This window comes from Ornithodoros turicata, chromosome 1 (genome assembly GCF_037126465.1).
Source record: "Ornithodoros turicata isolate Travis chromosome 1, ASM3712646v1, whole genome shotgun sequence".
Taxonomy (NCBI): Eukaryota; Metazoa; Arthropoda; class Arachnida; order Ixodida; family Argasidae; genus Ornithodoros; species Ornithodoros turicata.
The window spans coordinates 102,802,692-102,818,860 of NC_088201.1; the positions used below are offsets into that span (position 1 = coordinate 102,802,692).

At 47.2% G+C, this 16,169-nt stretch overlaps 1 protein-coding gene and 1 long non-coding RNA gene across 2 annotated transcripts; one reads left to right on the forward strand and one right to left on the reverse strand.

Annotated features, from left to right (window-relative positions):
• Window positions 1-2,632: 2,632 nt before the first annotated feature.
• On the forward strand, window positions 2,633-3,635 carry LOC135367214 (uncharacterized). Its single transcript, XR_010414393.1, has 2 exons — window positions 2,633-2,938; window positions 3,372-3,635. It is a non-coding gene; the product is annotated as an uncharacterized LOC135367214 (long non-coding RNA).
• Window positions 3,636-14,490: 10,855 nt separating this feature from the next.
• On the reverse strand, window positions 14,491-15,288 carry LOC135380866 (uncharacterized). Its single transcript, XM_064612521.1, has one exon. The coding sequence runs from the start codon at window positions 15,286-15,288 to the stop codon at window positions 14,491-14,493; it is 798 nt and encodes a 265-aa protein (XP_064468591.1).
• Window positions 15,289-16,169: the final 881 nt, after the last annotated feature.

Genomic DNA, 16,169 nt, shown 5'->3' on the forward strand with positions numbered 1-16,169 from the left:
ATCATTGTAACCCACTATTCAGAGCAGACAAATGCCTGTGCACCCTCTTTCCAGATTCCTCTTTAATGCAGTGTCTTGCCTACCATTCGGGCTCTGTATATTGTTCACAAGTTTCTTTTTACCTTTTTTGTCATTTGATTTACAGTTTGCTTTATCATGTGCACAAATATGATATTGAGGGGAACATTTTCTTGTTTACACTCCTTATCTTATAATCATTACTCAGTTAGATTACATCATTTGCATTCACCGGAACTGGCCCATGTGTATGGCAGCTGAAGTCTTTCGCCAGGGTAACATGCCAGGACAACTCCAGCAAGTGCTCTGCAGGTCACCTCTAAATTAAAGGAACCTACCTTTGATGCACTATGTCCTCATGAGATTTTGTTCCTGCTACAACTCTGCGCTTTGTTTCACATTACCAAAAAATAACCCTACCAACCATTATCATACCGGTGTACTGCTGTGTTCAACCAATTCAACTTGCTCTGGGCATCCTGCAAGGCCGTGCTGCTACTTCAGCCCTTATTTGCTGGTAACACTGGTGCCAATACAGTTGCTAGATGAGGTGTGACAGTGTAAAATAGAACATATCCTGTGTTGTAATAAAAATTATGCATGTATAGCATATAACGAGTATATGTAGATGTTAGGTCTTAGTTATTGTACCATTTGAGCTAAATGTCGACATTTCAGCTGTTTGAGCCTGATGCCTTCGTCCTTGACGCACATACAAGTGTGCCCACACCCTCGGAGGAGCCTGCATAGCGAGGACTCTGTCCGAGTGGCAAATGGAACAGTTCTTTCACAAAGAAAGCACATTTCCGCCAGAAGACCAACAAGCAGTTTACTTGAAATAGTACCAATTACTTGTCGTTTTTCTAATTGCAAAATATTGGGCATGCTACGTCAGTACTGGGGTTTTTTTGCTTCTTTCCAGTTACCTCAACTGGTGACTTCAAGCTTACGTAACACAATAATATAAGAGGGCATGAAGCAGACGAACTGGTGTCGTGAGATTGTGTCCCCCAGTCTTAGCGATGTATTACACAGTATTGGAAACCTGGTTGAACAATAAATTTGTTAAACGCCAAACACTTATCAGATGTGCAGTGACGATGTGCAGAATACTCTTACACAATACGCTACAGCTGAGTTTTGTAGGCATGGTGGTTGGCAATGCTAAATGTTCAGATTTACGATGTGCTCAACATTGAATACAGAATACGTGACGTGCTCATAAATAAATTCTTGCATGAAACATAATCTTAGGCAAACAACCCAGGCGAAAATTTGAGCTGGGAAGTCAACTGGTACCAGCTCGTTCCCAGTTCGCACCAACTGGTGGTGAACTGGAACCAACTGGTACCAAACTGGTGGCAGCTGGAAAGTAAACTGGTACCAGTTCAAGCTGGGCTGGTGGCAACTGGGCACTTTGTGGTACCAGTTCAAACTGGACTGGTAGCAACTGGGAAGTAAACAGGTACCAGTTCAAGCTGGGCTGGCGGCAACTGGAAAGTGAACTGGTACCAGTTCAAGCTGGGCTGGTGGCAAGTGGGCACTGCGTGCAACCAGTTTAAGCTGGGATGGCGGCAACTGGAAAGTGAACTGGTACCAGTTCAAGCTGGACTGGTAGCAACTGGAAGTGAGGTGGTGCCAGTCAGTGGCGTAGCCAGACCTCAAAGGTAGGGGGGGGGGGGGGCTCGATACGAAAACTCGCCCCCCCCCGCTGATCCTGTGTCGACAACACACACATACTTGTGCACACTGCAAACTGAGGATTAAAAAAGGGAACGAAAATAGTTGATTTAGACGTTCACAGTACGATTACATGTATAGGCTGTCATGACCAATGAAGTGGTGTCACGAGATTGGAAGTATTTTGAAAAGCTCATACTTTGAAAACCATTCAAGAGTGCTTCTTAGATAGACGCCATGAACTGCAAGAACTTTCGCGATAGTCACACTGGTCCCGGAAAAAATGGCCCCGGAAGGAATGGTCCCGGCCGGCGGGGGCGGAAAAAATGGTCCCGTGTTTTGCTTTTTTGTGTTTGCCACATGGCAGTGGAAAGAGGTTCTAATGAGGACTCGGCCCTTAAATAGCGGGATAGAATTTGATTAGTTTTGTTCGAGTTAGTTAATTACAACAAAATATTTTGGGCGCTCAACAGTAAAGATCTGCGTGTACCATACGAAATGAGTTCAATTAAATAATTGCTTCGGGCGTTGTTGAGGCTGTATTCGTCGTCCTGTTTGTTTCCCTGCCGCACCTACTACGTACCATTGGAAATGATTGATTATACGCTTATATATTCGTTAAGTTATTAATTACTTATATTTCTTCCGGGACCATTTCTTCCTACACCCGTTTCCCCCCCCCCCCCCCATATATTATGTTCTCGGATTTGCACGATTTGTGTGGGTCGGTCCGTGGCATGTAGGGGGGGCTCCAGCCCCCCCCCTAGCCCCCCCGTGGCTACGCCACTGGTGCCAGTTCGAACTGGACCAGTTTACATATTTGGGGGAAGTTTCGGTTTCAGTGCCAGGACAGGTTAATATGACGATTGCAAGATGAAGTTATAAAAACGATCAGAAAGTAACTTGATTAGTAGAAATAATCATATTTCAATTTTTGGTAAAGTTCGTTAGTGTTAACGAAAGTTATTTTGGAACTCTTATAGTTGTATTTTATGCGTTCCTGCTCCCGCGATGAATCATGCGTTTACTGTGCAACGGTCGCTTGCTTAGCAGCATGCTTGTACAGCGATTATTGCCCGGTATGTTCTTAGCGTGATGTGTGACATAGGCGTTGGTTTTATAATCTAAATGATTTTTCTGCAAGTTACGACAGTGCGACAGTACAATGAGCGCCAGCGGCCGGGCGGGTGGGTGTTATAGGATTACAGCTCGACTACAACTGTGGAGACCGCTTTATATCGTGAGTACTATATACTTAAGTGCTTTTCCCTTGTGCACCATTTAGAAATATTACTTCCACTACAACCGCTTCTCTTTGTTCTGCGTCACATTCGTGACACCTTTCACGTTTTACGAGTAACATCCGGTTTATGTTAACGTTACCAGCAACTTTTTCATTCATGTTTTTGCTTTTTTTTTTCGTTCATTCTCGTGTTTTAGATCCTTCGCACCACGGATGTTGTCGAACTGTAGTGCGCAGAGTAGTACTCATTGCCCCCGAAAGCCGGCGAATCTCTTAGTTGAAAGGTCCAACTACTGCACAACGGAAATGTTGAGAGATTCGCGTACTTTCCGGGGCCACGACTGCTCAGATTGAGTGATTGTCCAGGCACACACCACAGTTACATGTTGCAATTGAATGCATATTCACTTGTGCCTTTTCAACTTTCCAGAAACCTTAGCTGCTGGCTGCTGGGGCTCAAAGGAAAATATCGATGCATCGTGTGCTATTAAGAACATCTCAAATACTTTGTTGAATGGTTCAAGATGTCCACAAGGCAGTCAAGCAAGGGACCAATCAACCATGAAGTATTATCTATTCCATGTAACTCTGTAGTTCATCTACTGCTATAATTTAATTATGTTATAGTTACGCTACATGTACATTAGAATATGTGTAATGTTTGACTACAAATAAAATGCAATTTTGCATTGCAGTTCTTTGGATCTGCTGTTGCTGGGAACAGCGATTCTGCAAAGCGGCACCGATTACATACAAGCTAACCTCTGTCCGAACAGGCCGCTCTAAGTGAAGCCACTTCAACCGGTCCCAGCTCAACAATGAGGTTTGCAACCAGTTCCAGTCGAGACTGCGACTGGTTAGAAACCAGTTGGGCCAACTGGTACAAGTTGAGACTGGGACCGGCCAGAAACCAGTTGGGCCAACTGGTACCAGTTGATCGAACTGGTCCCTGTTCGATAACACAGTTCGCCCAGTCCCAGTTGCAACTGAACCAGTTCAACTGGGACTGGGTGGGCTGTGTTATCGAACAGGGACCAGTTCGATCAACTGGTACAAGTTGGCCCAACTGGTTTCTAACGGGTCCCAGTCTCAACTGGGACCGGTTGCAACTGGGACTGGGTGAACTGTGTTATCGAACAGGGACCAGTTGATCTGGGGCCGGTTGAACTGGTCCCTGTTTGATAACACAGTTCAACTGGTACCAGTTCAAAAAATTTTCGCCTGGGAAGAAATCCTTGTTGTCCGAAGCAAAGAAGCAGGAAGGAAATACAGCCATCTGTAGAACAATAAATGCAGAGTAAATCAAAATCGCCTGAAGACGCGAAGCTGCTTTGAATAATAACAGTAATGATGACGAAGAACACGAGTTGAAACCAAGTAAAACAAAACATTACACCACCCAGTCTTTTGCGATAATTTGTGCAAACAAATCGAGCAACAAAGGGGGCATCTTCCAAATATCACAGTCGCACTTCACAACGCACTTCCTTTGTTGTCAGATTGCCAACACGTAAACATAACTGCAACTGACGTAAATATAACTGCAACGCCAAGCAACCACCAGAGCCAGACACTTTCCATTGGTGACGGCGCTACCACCAATACACGTTGCGGTGAATCGCTAGAGGCCCAAGTAACTCGTCAGCAAATCTCTCAAAGCCACGGAGGTACTTGAGTTCCTTGTTGTGAACGGCCGCAGAGCAGAGGACGAATACATTCGATGAAAAAGTACAGCTCACATGTCATACTTGCCAGCTCAACTGTAGCAAACGATTCACACGCAAAAAGCTGTTCATTATAGCGTGCTATCCGAACGCCTCCAACTAAGAAAACGTAAAGCTCCAACTTCAACCCTCAGACGCGACCAGAGACCTTGTGACCTTCTATGTGCGACTGGACGGCGCCAGCCACAGCGCGCTCGCAGCATTATTTGACACTGCGCAACATCGGTGACGTAACGGGGAACAGAAGTGCGGTCCGTACAGTTACACCATCGACTGAAGAATGTGCGCAGGAGAGGAGGAACGCGGAAGAGACATTTCGAGCGCGCGCTCCTCACAGAGTGGAGCGATTTCGTCCGGAAAAATGTGTGGCATATTAGTTTCTCGGCGGGAAGAACAGTTTCCAGCGAAAAAAAGTATGGGGGTTCGGGAAATTTCATAGTCCCTTTAAGAGACAAGTAGTGGACATAAGTACCTCCAGAAACGAATACATGCAACCAAATTGCATGTTGTGTGCAACGTGTACTCGAGCGAGGAATTTAGTGCAGACGCTCGATGTGTATTGCTGTCGTAATAATAAATAGTGAGAAGAGCGGGCAACGCCACTATTAATGGGGGCGTGAACTTCATACAGATGCCAGAGTAACTAAATTGCATTATATATGAAAGCGTAAATGAAACGAAGTCGATAACCATCCCCAACACCTACATCCCTTCAATTAAGTAACTTTTACAACTGTTGTTATCACATTCACCTATTTTCATTCGAAAACGTAATTAACAGATGGGAATTGTACTGGGGCTGGAACACATAGAAAGGATAAATACCAAAGCCTCAAGTGCCTGAGATAACTATGCAATAGATAGAGTGCCTTTCATCAATAATTACCAGCATAGTAAGATATTACTAGTAATATTGATGGCACGCAGGAGTGCTTTATCCAGAATACCGGGCATGGAGGATACTACAAAAAAAAAGTGTGTGTGGGGGGGGGGGGGGGGGGAGTCATAATTATAATGGTTCCCACGAAATTTGGGAACAAAAATTCAAGGGTATTTCAACGTCCACTTGAGGCTCAGCTGTCATTCTGCATGGCATTTAAACTAGGGAAAAGTTAGAAGATGTCTCCAAACATTTGGGGGTGTAGGGTAGTCTGGATAAATCACTGCAGCGGAATACACATGCCATTACTGGCGGCCTGTTTATTAGGAAATCAGGAAGAAAGTTTATTAGGAAAATTGAAGTTACATCAAATTACTGGACCAGGTACATGGTACGTCAGTCTCACTTCGGCACCGTGACGTCCAGTGCTCTCGTCTTTGCGCATATATTTTTATCAAGTTTGATCGAAAAGACTTAGGCCAATTTTTCTAATTGTGTTTTCCCTGATTGGAGCAGCCCTTTGTAGGAGAACCTCTTACAGTCAGACCGTTCGATCTGGACGTGCCGTCCTGCAGTTCTGCTTGACATTCCGCGAGCCGATTCAGTGCATTTTTCATCTTGTTAATATCACGATAGTAATAAACAAAACGTTTGCAGTGCTCTTGCGCATGTATGTATGATGCTGTCTCTGACTCGCAGCAGGATTTCTTCATCAACCGTATGCCAAAACCAATATGCCAAAGCCGCGAAACGCAACCGCGAGCACACGTGCGCAAACCGCAACTCTTGCTGTCATGCTAACAAAAAGAAGAAGAAGAGGAAGAAAAAAAGAAAAAAACCGACAGCGCACGTGTTCTCTCCTACGCCACGCTCTCTGTCCTCTCTACTGCCCCTCGCCTACTTACCCTGTCTGTGGTCTGTACCTAGAATCGGTGCAGGAAACCCGGAAACGATCTCCCAGGCTGCGCTCGCCCCGATAGAAAACTGTCGGAAGGTCGGAAGGCCCGCTCTTTGTGTTTGCTTCCTCCATGGTTCGAAACGGGCGCTCCTGTGTTTCCTTCCTACATGTTAGCCATAGCCAACCCCACCGACTGTTTTCTTTTTTTTTCTTTTTGTTGCAAGTGAGTCCTACCAGTCACCGCCACCGTTGCCTTTTGCGCGATTCACAACGAAATCCAATCCAAGGTCCAATCCAATGCAATCCAACAGTTGTGATGGCGGTATTGGTGGAAGAGGTCGCACGCTCACAATTCGCAAACGTACGGCACTCTTGATATTTAGAGCGTCATGGTGTCATCTTTCAACCATTGCGCACGAGCTTCAGGAGCCTATCGTGTAATGCTGTGTTTAATGTGTGTTGTGTGATTTTCTCGTCAAATGTCAGGATGAGTATCTATCAAAGAACCTTCCTCGTGTTAGGTTATGTAGGTATACTTTACCACGGAGCCTACAAGTATAGATGATTCACTTGCCACGGTATGCACGCGATGAATTAGACTTGCAATTGTGTAAGAACGTTTCAATCGATGAAAGACGGTGATTCTCGTAAGACTAACGATGCGTCTTCGGGAGCGCGTTCTTTGTTGACACAGTGAAACGCAGAGAAAAGATCGTATTTACTGAAATACTGTTAATTAATTACGTTTGACTGTTCAGTGTTACATGTATAAGGTCGTGTGTCCGTGTTGCTGTTAAAGCATGTGTCGCGCGCGCTGGTTTGCGTGTGCCTGGTTTAAAAGTGTCGTGGATAGCGTTACGACAGCACGAAGGGGACCGTTTGCATACTATTGAACCGCAAGCGAAAAGTGTTACTCACTTCGGTACATTCTGCCTCTGCTGACGTCACTTATCAGCTGTACACATGTCCTTCCTTGTATTCCAGATGCAACTTAGAAAGGTGCTCTGCCGTAAGGAAAGCTGAAGCAGAAACTTGAGGCTGGATGAAACAGGACCTTGGAGAGCAGATTGATTATCATTAGTCAGCACAGAGCAGAATAGTGTGTTTTCACAACCATGGTGCTGTTTTGCAAGGCTTGATTTAGTCGGACATGCAAAAGTGGTGTCATACCAGTGGAGACAGACCAGAGATTTTATCATTGTACTGGCGCACTATGACTTCTGATGTTATTGTGCCAAAAAACATCAAACCACTGGAGACACGCATCACATTCAATAGATTGGTCCATAGGGCTTCTTGATATACAGGCGTCGCCACCCTTAGCTGTAGCGCGGGAGCGCGTGGCCTGCTTGCATGCCAGCGCTGATGCTGGGGTGGAGGCTCTAAGACAATGGTACACGAGCGCCTCCTCTCGATAGGTTGAGCTCAGGGTAATCGGCATGGTACGAATGGATCACCTGCTGTATAGTATCACCTTACGCCCTCGCAAAACAGGCACAATAACCGCGCATGTGCGTTATCTGGCACGATTTATCTAAATGCCGGTGCGGAAGGGCGGGCTTGAGGGGCACAATATTCCGATATAAGTTTGAGGCATATGCAAACACTGTAGCCTTACCCATGTTTGCTCTGAGCGTTTGTTCACTATGATATGTACTATCACAGATTTATTTTGTTGTTTGTTTCATGGTGCTGAGGAAAGATTTGGTAACGTGTTTGTGTGGATGCAAATACGCCAAGGAAACACTGATATTTTTGCTCGTATACTGATTTTCTTATCGCTGAAGTATCTACAGATAGCTAACTGAGTAGGTGATCCGTGCGTGCTTGCCGTGCCCCCGTCGAGAAGGGGTGCTTGTGCACCAGGGCCCCAGAGTCTCCACCTCAGCATACCCCATCATCGACACAAGGTAGCGCTGGCATGCAAGCAGGCCACGCGCTACGGTTAAGGGTGGCGACGCCTGCACATGGATATTGCACTTTCAAGTCATGCGGTCCCTTGTGTCCACTTTGCGATCTGGAGCACACGTCAGCCATCAATAACTTTGAAATACATTATATTCTCGCTTCTTTGGATTCCCTGCTTTCGTGGTTCCAAAATGACGTCTGGTTTGAAATTGTTATCCACACGATGTTTTGGCGTGGCTGATAGCCAAAAGTGTCTCCACGTTCCGCCTGCTGTGACGTTCCATAAATTTTCTTGAGATGCCACACTGTTGCGTGTTTGGTTACACAGTGACTGGAGGGGTAGACAGATTGTTGGTAGTGAAGTTTGACAGATTTCCATTCCTAAAAATGCCACAATGCATGGGCACGAGAACGGTTCACTTAGGTGGATGCATGGAGAATATGTAGCAAGCACTTTCTGAGTGGTGAGTGAGAGATTACATTTTATTTCCAATAGCTGTATCTTAGTTGGGTGTTACGGATCTACACCCTGAATTCAGATGCAGTCTTCTATGGCTATGTTGTGCCGCCCAGCATGTGTTGCTGCATTGCGGCACTGATCCCTGCTTTGTAAGCCGGTATTGGTTTCTTGAGGACAATAGAAGACTCCAGAAAATCCCAGTGCTGTTTGCGCACGCATTGCATCCTGGGCGCTTGCTGAGTGGGGGAACGAAGAATAACCCTTCACATTTCGGTTTCGCTGACCTTGACATGTTGTGGACAATGGACCGGTAGGGGAGAAATCGGAACATTTTGGAGGCCAGTCGTTTCTTTCATATTAGTAATCTCCCACAGTTCAAAGCGGCACTAAGCACTCTGGGATTTTCCGAGCTCGTCTATTACTGGTGAACTGTTTGTTTGACTCAACTCTTTAATGGGAACGCACAATATACAAGAGATGGGCGAGTCGCCCGTGATACATGAGCTCACTCTGCCCCAACAGCTTCGACTGAGGAAAAGCATCAGACGTAATGCGAGCTCCCTTTTGCTTCGTTGCTGCATTGTACCCTCATGTGGAGAGCTTCTGATACAAATGCACGTACGGAGACCACGGGGAACACCCAACGTCTTCCGATGTTCCCACACCAGTAGCGGGATTGTGTCGCTTTAGAATGTTCCTTCGTTGAACTTGACATGACCTTGGCTTGGATCTTCTTTATCTGTTGTGACTTCACTTGTAGCCTGTCAACACGTACGGTCTGAGCTGATGCCACATTGATGGAGTGCTTGAGATTCTCTTGCTGCCGACCGACGGTTCCAGTTTGCTTGGCGAGCAGTACGGCTCGTTCCAAGGTCAGATAGCTCTCCATTTGCAGCTTTGTGGACAGTTTTGTTGACTCTTACTCCGATCACGATGTGGTCCCTGAGAAGCTCGTCGTTGAGGTTGTTGTAATCACATGTCTCGACTAATGCATATAGCGCTGTGATGAAATCATCTGCTGGCTCTCTCTCGCGTTGGGAGCGGCTCTTGAGTACAGCCCGTTCATACACCACATTCTTCTCTACGATGAAAAAGGCTGCGACGACTTCGGCGTACGATTCCTTCTTTCATACAGGAATAGGGAGAGTGGCAAAAATCTCCTCAGCTTTGGGACCCATGAGGTACACGAAGGAGTTGATGTGCTCAGCTTCTTTCTTGGCATGGAGGCCTGAGGCGATGCGGAACCGTTCCCATCGTCTTTTCCACGTTGTCCATTGCTCTGGTACAAACGTAAATGGTTCCGGTGCAGCGAGCTGGTAGGTCGGAGGTGGGTGTTGCCAAGTCCCGTTCATGGTTTGAGAACGTTGTGGATGTACTTGTCGACAGGCGATTCTAAAAGCTTGCACCTGTATCTAGCGACGAGTCGATCGGCTGATGGCGTGAAACCGTATCCACACTCTTCTGACATCATGTTTGATTCAACTCTTCAGTAGGAACACACTATATACAAGAGACTGGCGTGCCACCCTTGATACGTGAGTTCGCACTGCCCCAGCATCTTCAACTGAAGAAAAGCGTCAGACGTGACGCGAGCTCCATGTCGCTTCCCATCCTGTAGGCGCCGTTCCACCCTCACACGGACAGCTTCTGGTACAATTGCACATGTGGAGAGCACAAAGAACATCCGATATTGTTGTTATTCTTGGAGCGCCCGTAGACACCCCTGACCACACGGATTGGATGCCAAGCATCTTCGCTCATAAGGATGCTGTGGTAGGCACTGTGCCTGGAAAAAACATAATTGAAAAAATGGAAATGGCCCCAGAGCGAGGAAACAAAAATAACAACACACAACGCAGTAGTGCTGTGTGTATCTCAGTGCCAGATTTAGAGTGGTGGGGGCCCCTCCGCCTTCTAGAAACGATTTGTAGGCTTTATAAGTAAACGTGAGAATGCCTACAGAAGTGCTTGTGGTCACAGTTGAAGACTTAGGGCAATAATAATATAAGTGCCCTTTTGTTTATAATTTTTGTTCATGTGAGCACATGTCATTTGTCATATCCTTCTTTTTTTTTTTGGTTTGACCATTAATTATTCTGTGTACGCAGACTGTTTTGAACCGGCACCTGACTAGGTTTAAGCTGATTGTCCTAGGACACAATTTTCTTACTTGAATGATTACTGCCCATGAGACTTCACTTATTACCTGTAGTACGTAAAAGCATACAAAGCTCGGCAGTAGTGTGTTTATTACACTTTCGTTGAGATAGTTCAGATTAGCTTGCACATTCTAGGGTACACTTGCATTTAGCTATATCACAAGCTACTGAACACTACGATACGCTGCTAGCGTAGATTGGAACTCTTCTGGATTGTTTGACTGAAAAATCACGAATGAGCTCTGTAAAGTTAAGCTGTTTCAAAATGTCCCTTTCTATGCATAACAGCGATAAGATGAAAGTCACTGAAAAGGTTAGCCAGCTGTAGGAGTCAAACCCACATCTTCTGGATTGCCGGTCCAGGGCTCTACCAATTGAGCTAAGCTAACACGCCTTCTCAGCGACTTCCAGGGTGCGTCATCTGAAGGGACAAACCAGCCACTCTCTCTCACTCATCCTCCTTTCACTCTTACATTTTTGCTCACTCATACACACATTCATACGACGGGATCGACGCAGGCGGCATCGGTCTTTCATCGTTAATTTCTTAGGCAAATTGAGGCCTTGTATGTATTTGTCCCTTCTATGTTGTTCCAGCCTCAGAACATCAGTTCTCTCAAGCGATAAGATGTTCATGTCTGGCGTGCTTCATGACTGCCCTGTGAGTGTTCTTCATGAACTTCAGCTTGGAGAATGAGCGCTCACAGGAACTGTTGCTGACCATCATGCAGGGATAGATGCGAAGGGCAATCTTTACATTGGTGAAGTTTCCTTGACACCATTTTCTATGAGGAGCATGTAGACAAACTGTTCTCAGCTCCGAGAACGAGCTCGTCTTTCAAAAATGCCTTGGCAAAGTGACTGAAGTGTACCAGTTTGTCAGGGAAACGATCATCCAAATCTTCCTTGTAGACTTCTGCCAGGCAACACGTCTTTTCTCTAATGTCTTTCACCAATGGTGTACTTCACCAAATACACCAAGCCTGGACGACAGTTCTTCGTGCGCGCCCAACCGCTGATTAAGAGAAGCCATAAACTGGTCAGCTGCTGGGAGAAAGTTATTTACACGAAACTCCTCCGAAGGGCTACTAAACCATGCTTCTGAGGTCGTCCCGTAGCCCAGCGGAGTCCGCTGCACACTGGGTCGCCGCGTTCTCACTGCAGTAAATTTTCTTTTTCCTGTCAGAGCTTCCCCGACCACATGGTGCTCGAATTCTTCACGCTTTGCAGAGACAAACACTTTGAATGATATCAACAAGGCTTGCAACAAGTTCTTCCCGGTCAGAACCATGCTACAGAAGCTGCTCTGGCACACCTTCATGAGTAGCGTAGAGGAATGTGAAGGAATTCTGAATGCTGCTTAACAAAAAACTGTACTCTGTCTTACGCTCAACATTTAATAACTACCATGAAGACTCAAATGCATTGGGGGAAAATCCGAAAGAACTATAAGTCGAGCGTCTGCTCGGCAGCGAGGTAGAATCGTCTCTGTCCGTTCGTCGCCGGTCACACTCAGAATACCAAATTCCCCAAAAGAAACCCAATCCGGACCTTTCTTCAAGTCACAGATGCGCGCAAATGGAGACGTGGCCCATAAACACCTCGTGCAGTAACGATGAGGGGGGAAGAAGTAACCCCCTGCTGGCGGGACCACTGTCTTGTGTGTCTGGTGTCTGTCTCTCTCGGTTCGGATCTTCAACATCCTCCCCCCGGATGAGCTTAGCTCATTTCGAGAGGATAAATGTGTTGCACTGCCCTCTTCAGGTGTTGGCCTTTCGGCAGTTCTAGCTTGCAGGATCTTATTTTGTTGTTACTTCCACGGTAAAGTTCACAAATTCTCCCTATCTTCCAGTTTGGGAGTCCTATCTTCATGAATGATTACAACATCTCCTACGTTCCAGTAGGTAGGTAGTTTCTGTCTGCCGTAGTGTGCGGACCTCAGCTGTAGCAAGTATTCACGGCGCCACCTTTTCCAATAGTGACTTACATTTTGCTGTCAGTGTGCTAGTCGGCGGGTCAAATCTTTTGTGTTCGCGGCTGGTAATGTGTGGTATGTCAAGGGTGGCAGCGCCGTCATCCTCCTTCCGATAAGGAAATGAGCCGGTGTGAGCCGCTCCATCTCGTCGACGTCAGACGTTAGGGTCGTCAGTGGTCGCGAGTTAACAGCGGCTTCCACTTCCTGGAGAACAGTTTGTATTTCTTTGTATCCAAGCCGGGCCTTTCCTAGTGCCTTTCCTAGTGCCTTTACCGTCCGTACCATCCTTTCCCAAAATCTGCCCCACCAGGCAGCGCGTTCAACGATGAACCTCCACCTGATGTTGTGGTGGAGCAGAAGTCTCGGACTGCGGCATTGTTTAAATGCTCTCTAGCCGCTCGTCGAAAAGTCTAAGCACTGTCGGAGTATATCAGTTCTGGCAGGCCCCTTCGGGATGCAAAACGCTGGAACGCCAATAAAAAGTTTGTCGTCGATATGCTGGACACGATTTCAAGATGCACAGCCAGAGTTACCGCTCATGTAAAGAAAACAATGTAGCTCTTGGCGCCTCTGACGGCGGTCTTCATATACAAAGGTCCCTCAAATTCAATACCCACGACGGCAAAGGGATGTGTGCGCGTGATTCCCTCACCTGGTAAAAGGGCCGTGGGAGGCCGTCGTTGGCTTCAGTTTGTATCTGCAGCAGACTGTACATCTCATTACTATTTGTTTCACAACTTGTCGGCACCTCTGTATCCAATACACTTCTCTTAGCTCTGTCGTAGTCTCCAACACTCCTCTGTGCAAAATGCGACAGTTTGTGCTCTGAATCACGACCTCCGGGAAGCCATGTCGTGGAGGTAGAATGATGGGGTGCTGAACTGCTGGTTACAGATGTCCTTGTTGGAGTCGTCCCGTCACTCGCAACATTTCCCGGTCGTCGTGGAAGGGGTTGAGCTGGAACAGCTCTGATCCAGGGCTAACTGAGCGCTGCTTACAGAGCGCGTGAATTTCAGGATGATATTGTTCGTGTTGTGTGCCGCGTATCCAGTACGTCTCTGCTGCTCTTATTTCCTCGGTGGTGAGTGGCCCGACGGGTGCATCCTCAGCTCGGCGGCATTACGCCACAAACCTCATGACCCATGCGGTCACTCTCAATACCCTTCGTAGCCTGCTGAAGTGCTCAAGTTGCAGTAGCGGACCCTCAATAGTCGCCACACGCAATATAAGATGAGGCGATTGTGACGATGCTCGAGTCGGCCGGATTGCAGTGGCCGGGACAATGTCTCCACCTTGCTGGATCGGTGACGCTTTGGATTTCAGTAACCCTGTTGCTCACAAAGGGCTTCCATCTGCTTAGCGCTAGTGTGGAATCTGTCCACATGTGGTATTCAGCTGCAGGCGCGTGGAGAATACCTGCAGCTTAGCTGAGTAGCCTAGCTCCAATCAGGGCGCCCATTAGTCAAGTAGTTGTAGTTGACTAGAAGTCAACTAGAAGCCCATTAGAAGTAGTTCAAGTCGAGGCAATGCGAGACGTTTGATGGGTCATACTTGTGCCTTCGCAAGCATGTGGTTCACGTGCACTTGTCCAGTCTCATCCCGCACTCGCAGGTACACAGCAGTCCCGTACGTGTGCGGACTGGCATCGGTGAACACGTGAAGCTGGATAGTGTACCGAGTCTGCTCACTGATAGGAATGAGACACCGCAGCGTATGTAGCAGGCTCAGCTTAGGATTATCTTGGCAGCACGTGTCCCACTCTGAGCTGAAATCATCTGGTAGTTCAGAGTCCCAATCGATTCCGAGTTCCCAGATCTTTTGAAACAATGTCTTCACGCGGATCATGAATGGAGAAAGAAATCCCAAAGGGTAAAATATTCTAGCCGTTGCTTGGAGCAAAAATCGCTTCGTGTTCTTTCGACTTGTGAGGAACTCAACGACGGCAGAAGTGTCAAACTTGAACACGTCGTCTTCTCTGTTCCATACGACTCCAAGCACCTTTGTTTCAGCAGTTGTTCCCAGTGTGCGGGTCATGTTTTTGGCGGTATGTTCCTCAAACACATCGTTTAGTGCCTTAGAGCTAGACGCCCATTTGTCGAGCTCCATCCCTGCCCTTTTGAAAATGTCAGTTGATTCAGAGCAGATGCACAGCTCTTCATCCAATGTTGCATCTCCGGTAATCGTGTCATCAACATACATGGAGCTCTCTAGCACTGTCGCAGTTTCAGGGAATTTCTCCTTCATAAGTCTGAGATGATGGGAGAGGGTTGTCGCTAGCAGAAACGGACTCGCTGCTGTCCCGAAAGGTACAGCAGCCATACTCCATTCTTCCACCGGAGGCATCTCATGACCAGGGGTTGGAGGTGTAGAAAACCATAGGAACCGAAGGACGTCTGTCCTCTTCCTTTATGCCAATCTGCAGGAATGCCTTCCGCACGTCCGCTGTTATGACAATTCTGTGCAGTCAGAACCTCAAGAGCAGCCAAACAAGGTCAGGCACCATTTTTGCTCCCTTCTCGAGGCAGTCGTTCAGAGAAGGTGCACCGCTAGCATGCGACGATGCATCGAAAACGACGCGCAACGTAGTGGTGGCTGAAGATTCCCGAATCACGGGTCGGTGGGGCATGTAGTACGCCTGTCCTGTGTCCGCCTCATCAGACGCCGGTTTAGCCTTCTCAGCGTGTCCCTCCTCTAGGTACATCCGGATGGCTTCATCGTACCTGGCGAGCATCTCTGGGTCTCGCGCCATTCTCGTGCTCAGGCGTTCGAGCGCTTCCCCTCTGTTGTTCGGTAGGTCTACCCTGGACTGTTGTTTAAAGGGTAGATCCACCTGATAGTGACCGTCCTGGAACTCAGTCGAGCTTTCAAAACACTCCATAAGTGTTTGCTCATCTCGGTCTGGTGTCGGGTTATCAGTAATTTCAAGATGCTCCAGGTCCCAGAAATGTCGCAGTGCCAATGATGTGTCATCCTCGATGTCGACTGCAGTGCGTAGATCGCAAATTAGGGTGTTGCTCTGCTCAGATACCCAGGTCCTGGTTTTGGTGGGCTCCTGAAAAGTCCAGCCCAATGAGTTGTCGATGGCAGCCATCACACTGTTGTTTTGCTCGTGCTGCACGTTCCCTTTTACGATCTTCCAAAGCTGGTCTGAGTCGATGAACACCGATATTCCTGTCTCTCGATGAATGCTTGGAAACATGACTCTGTCGGTGATGTTCATGACG

Coding starts and splice junctions, on each gene's coding strand:
- LOC135380866 (XM_064612521.1), bottom strand. CDS start 15,288: ATGCCTCCGGTGGAAGAATGGAGTATGGCTGCTGTACCTTTCGGGACA.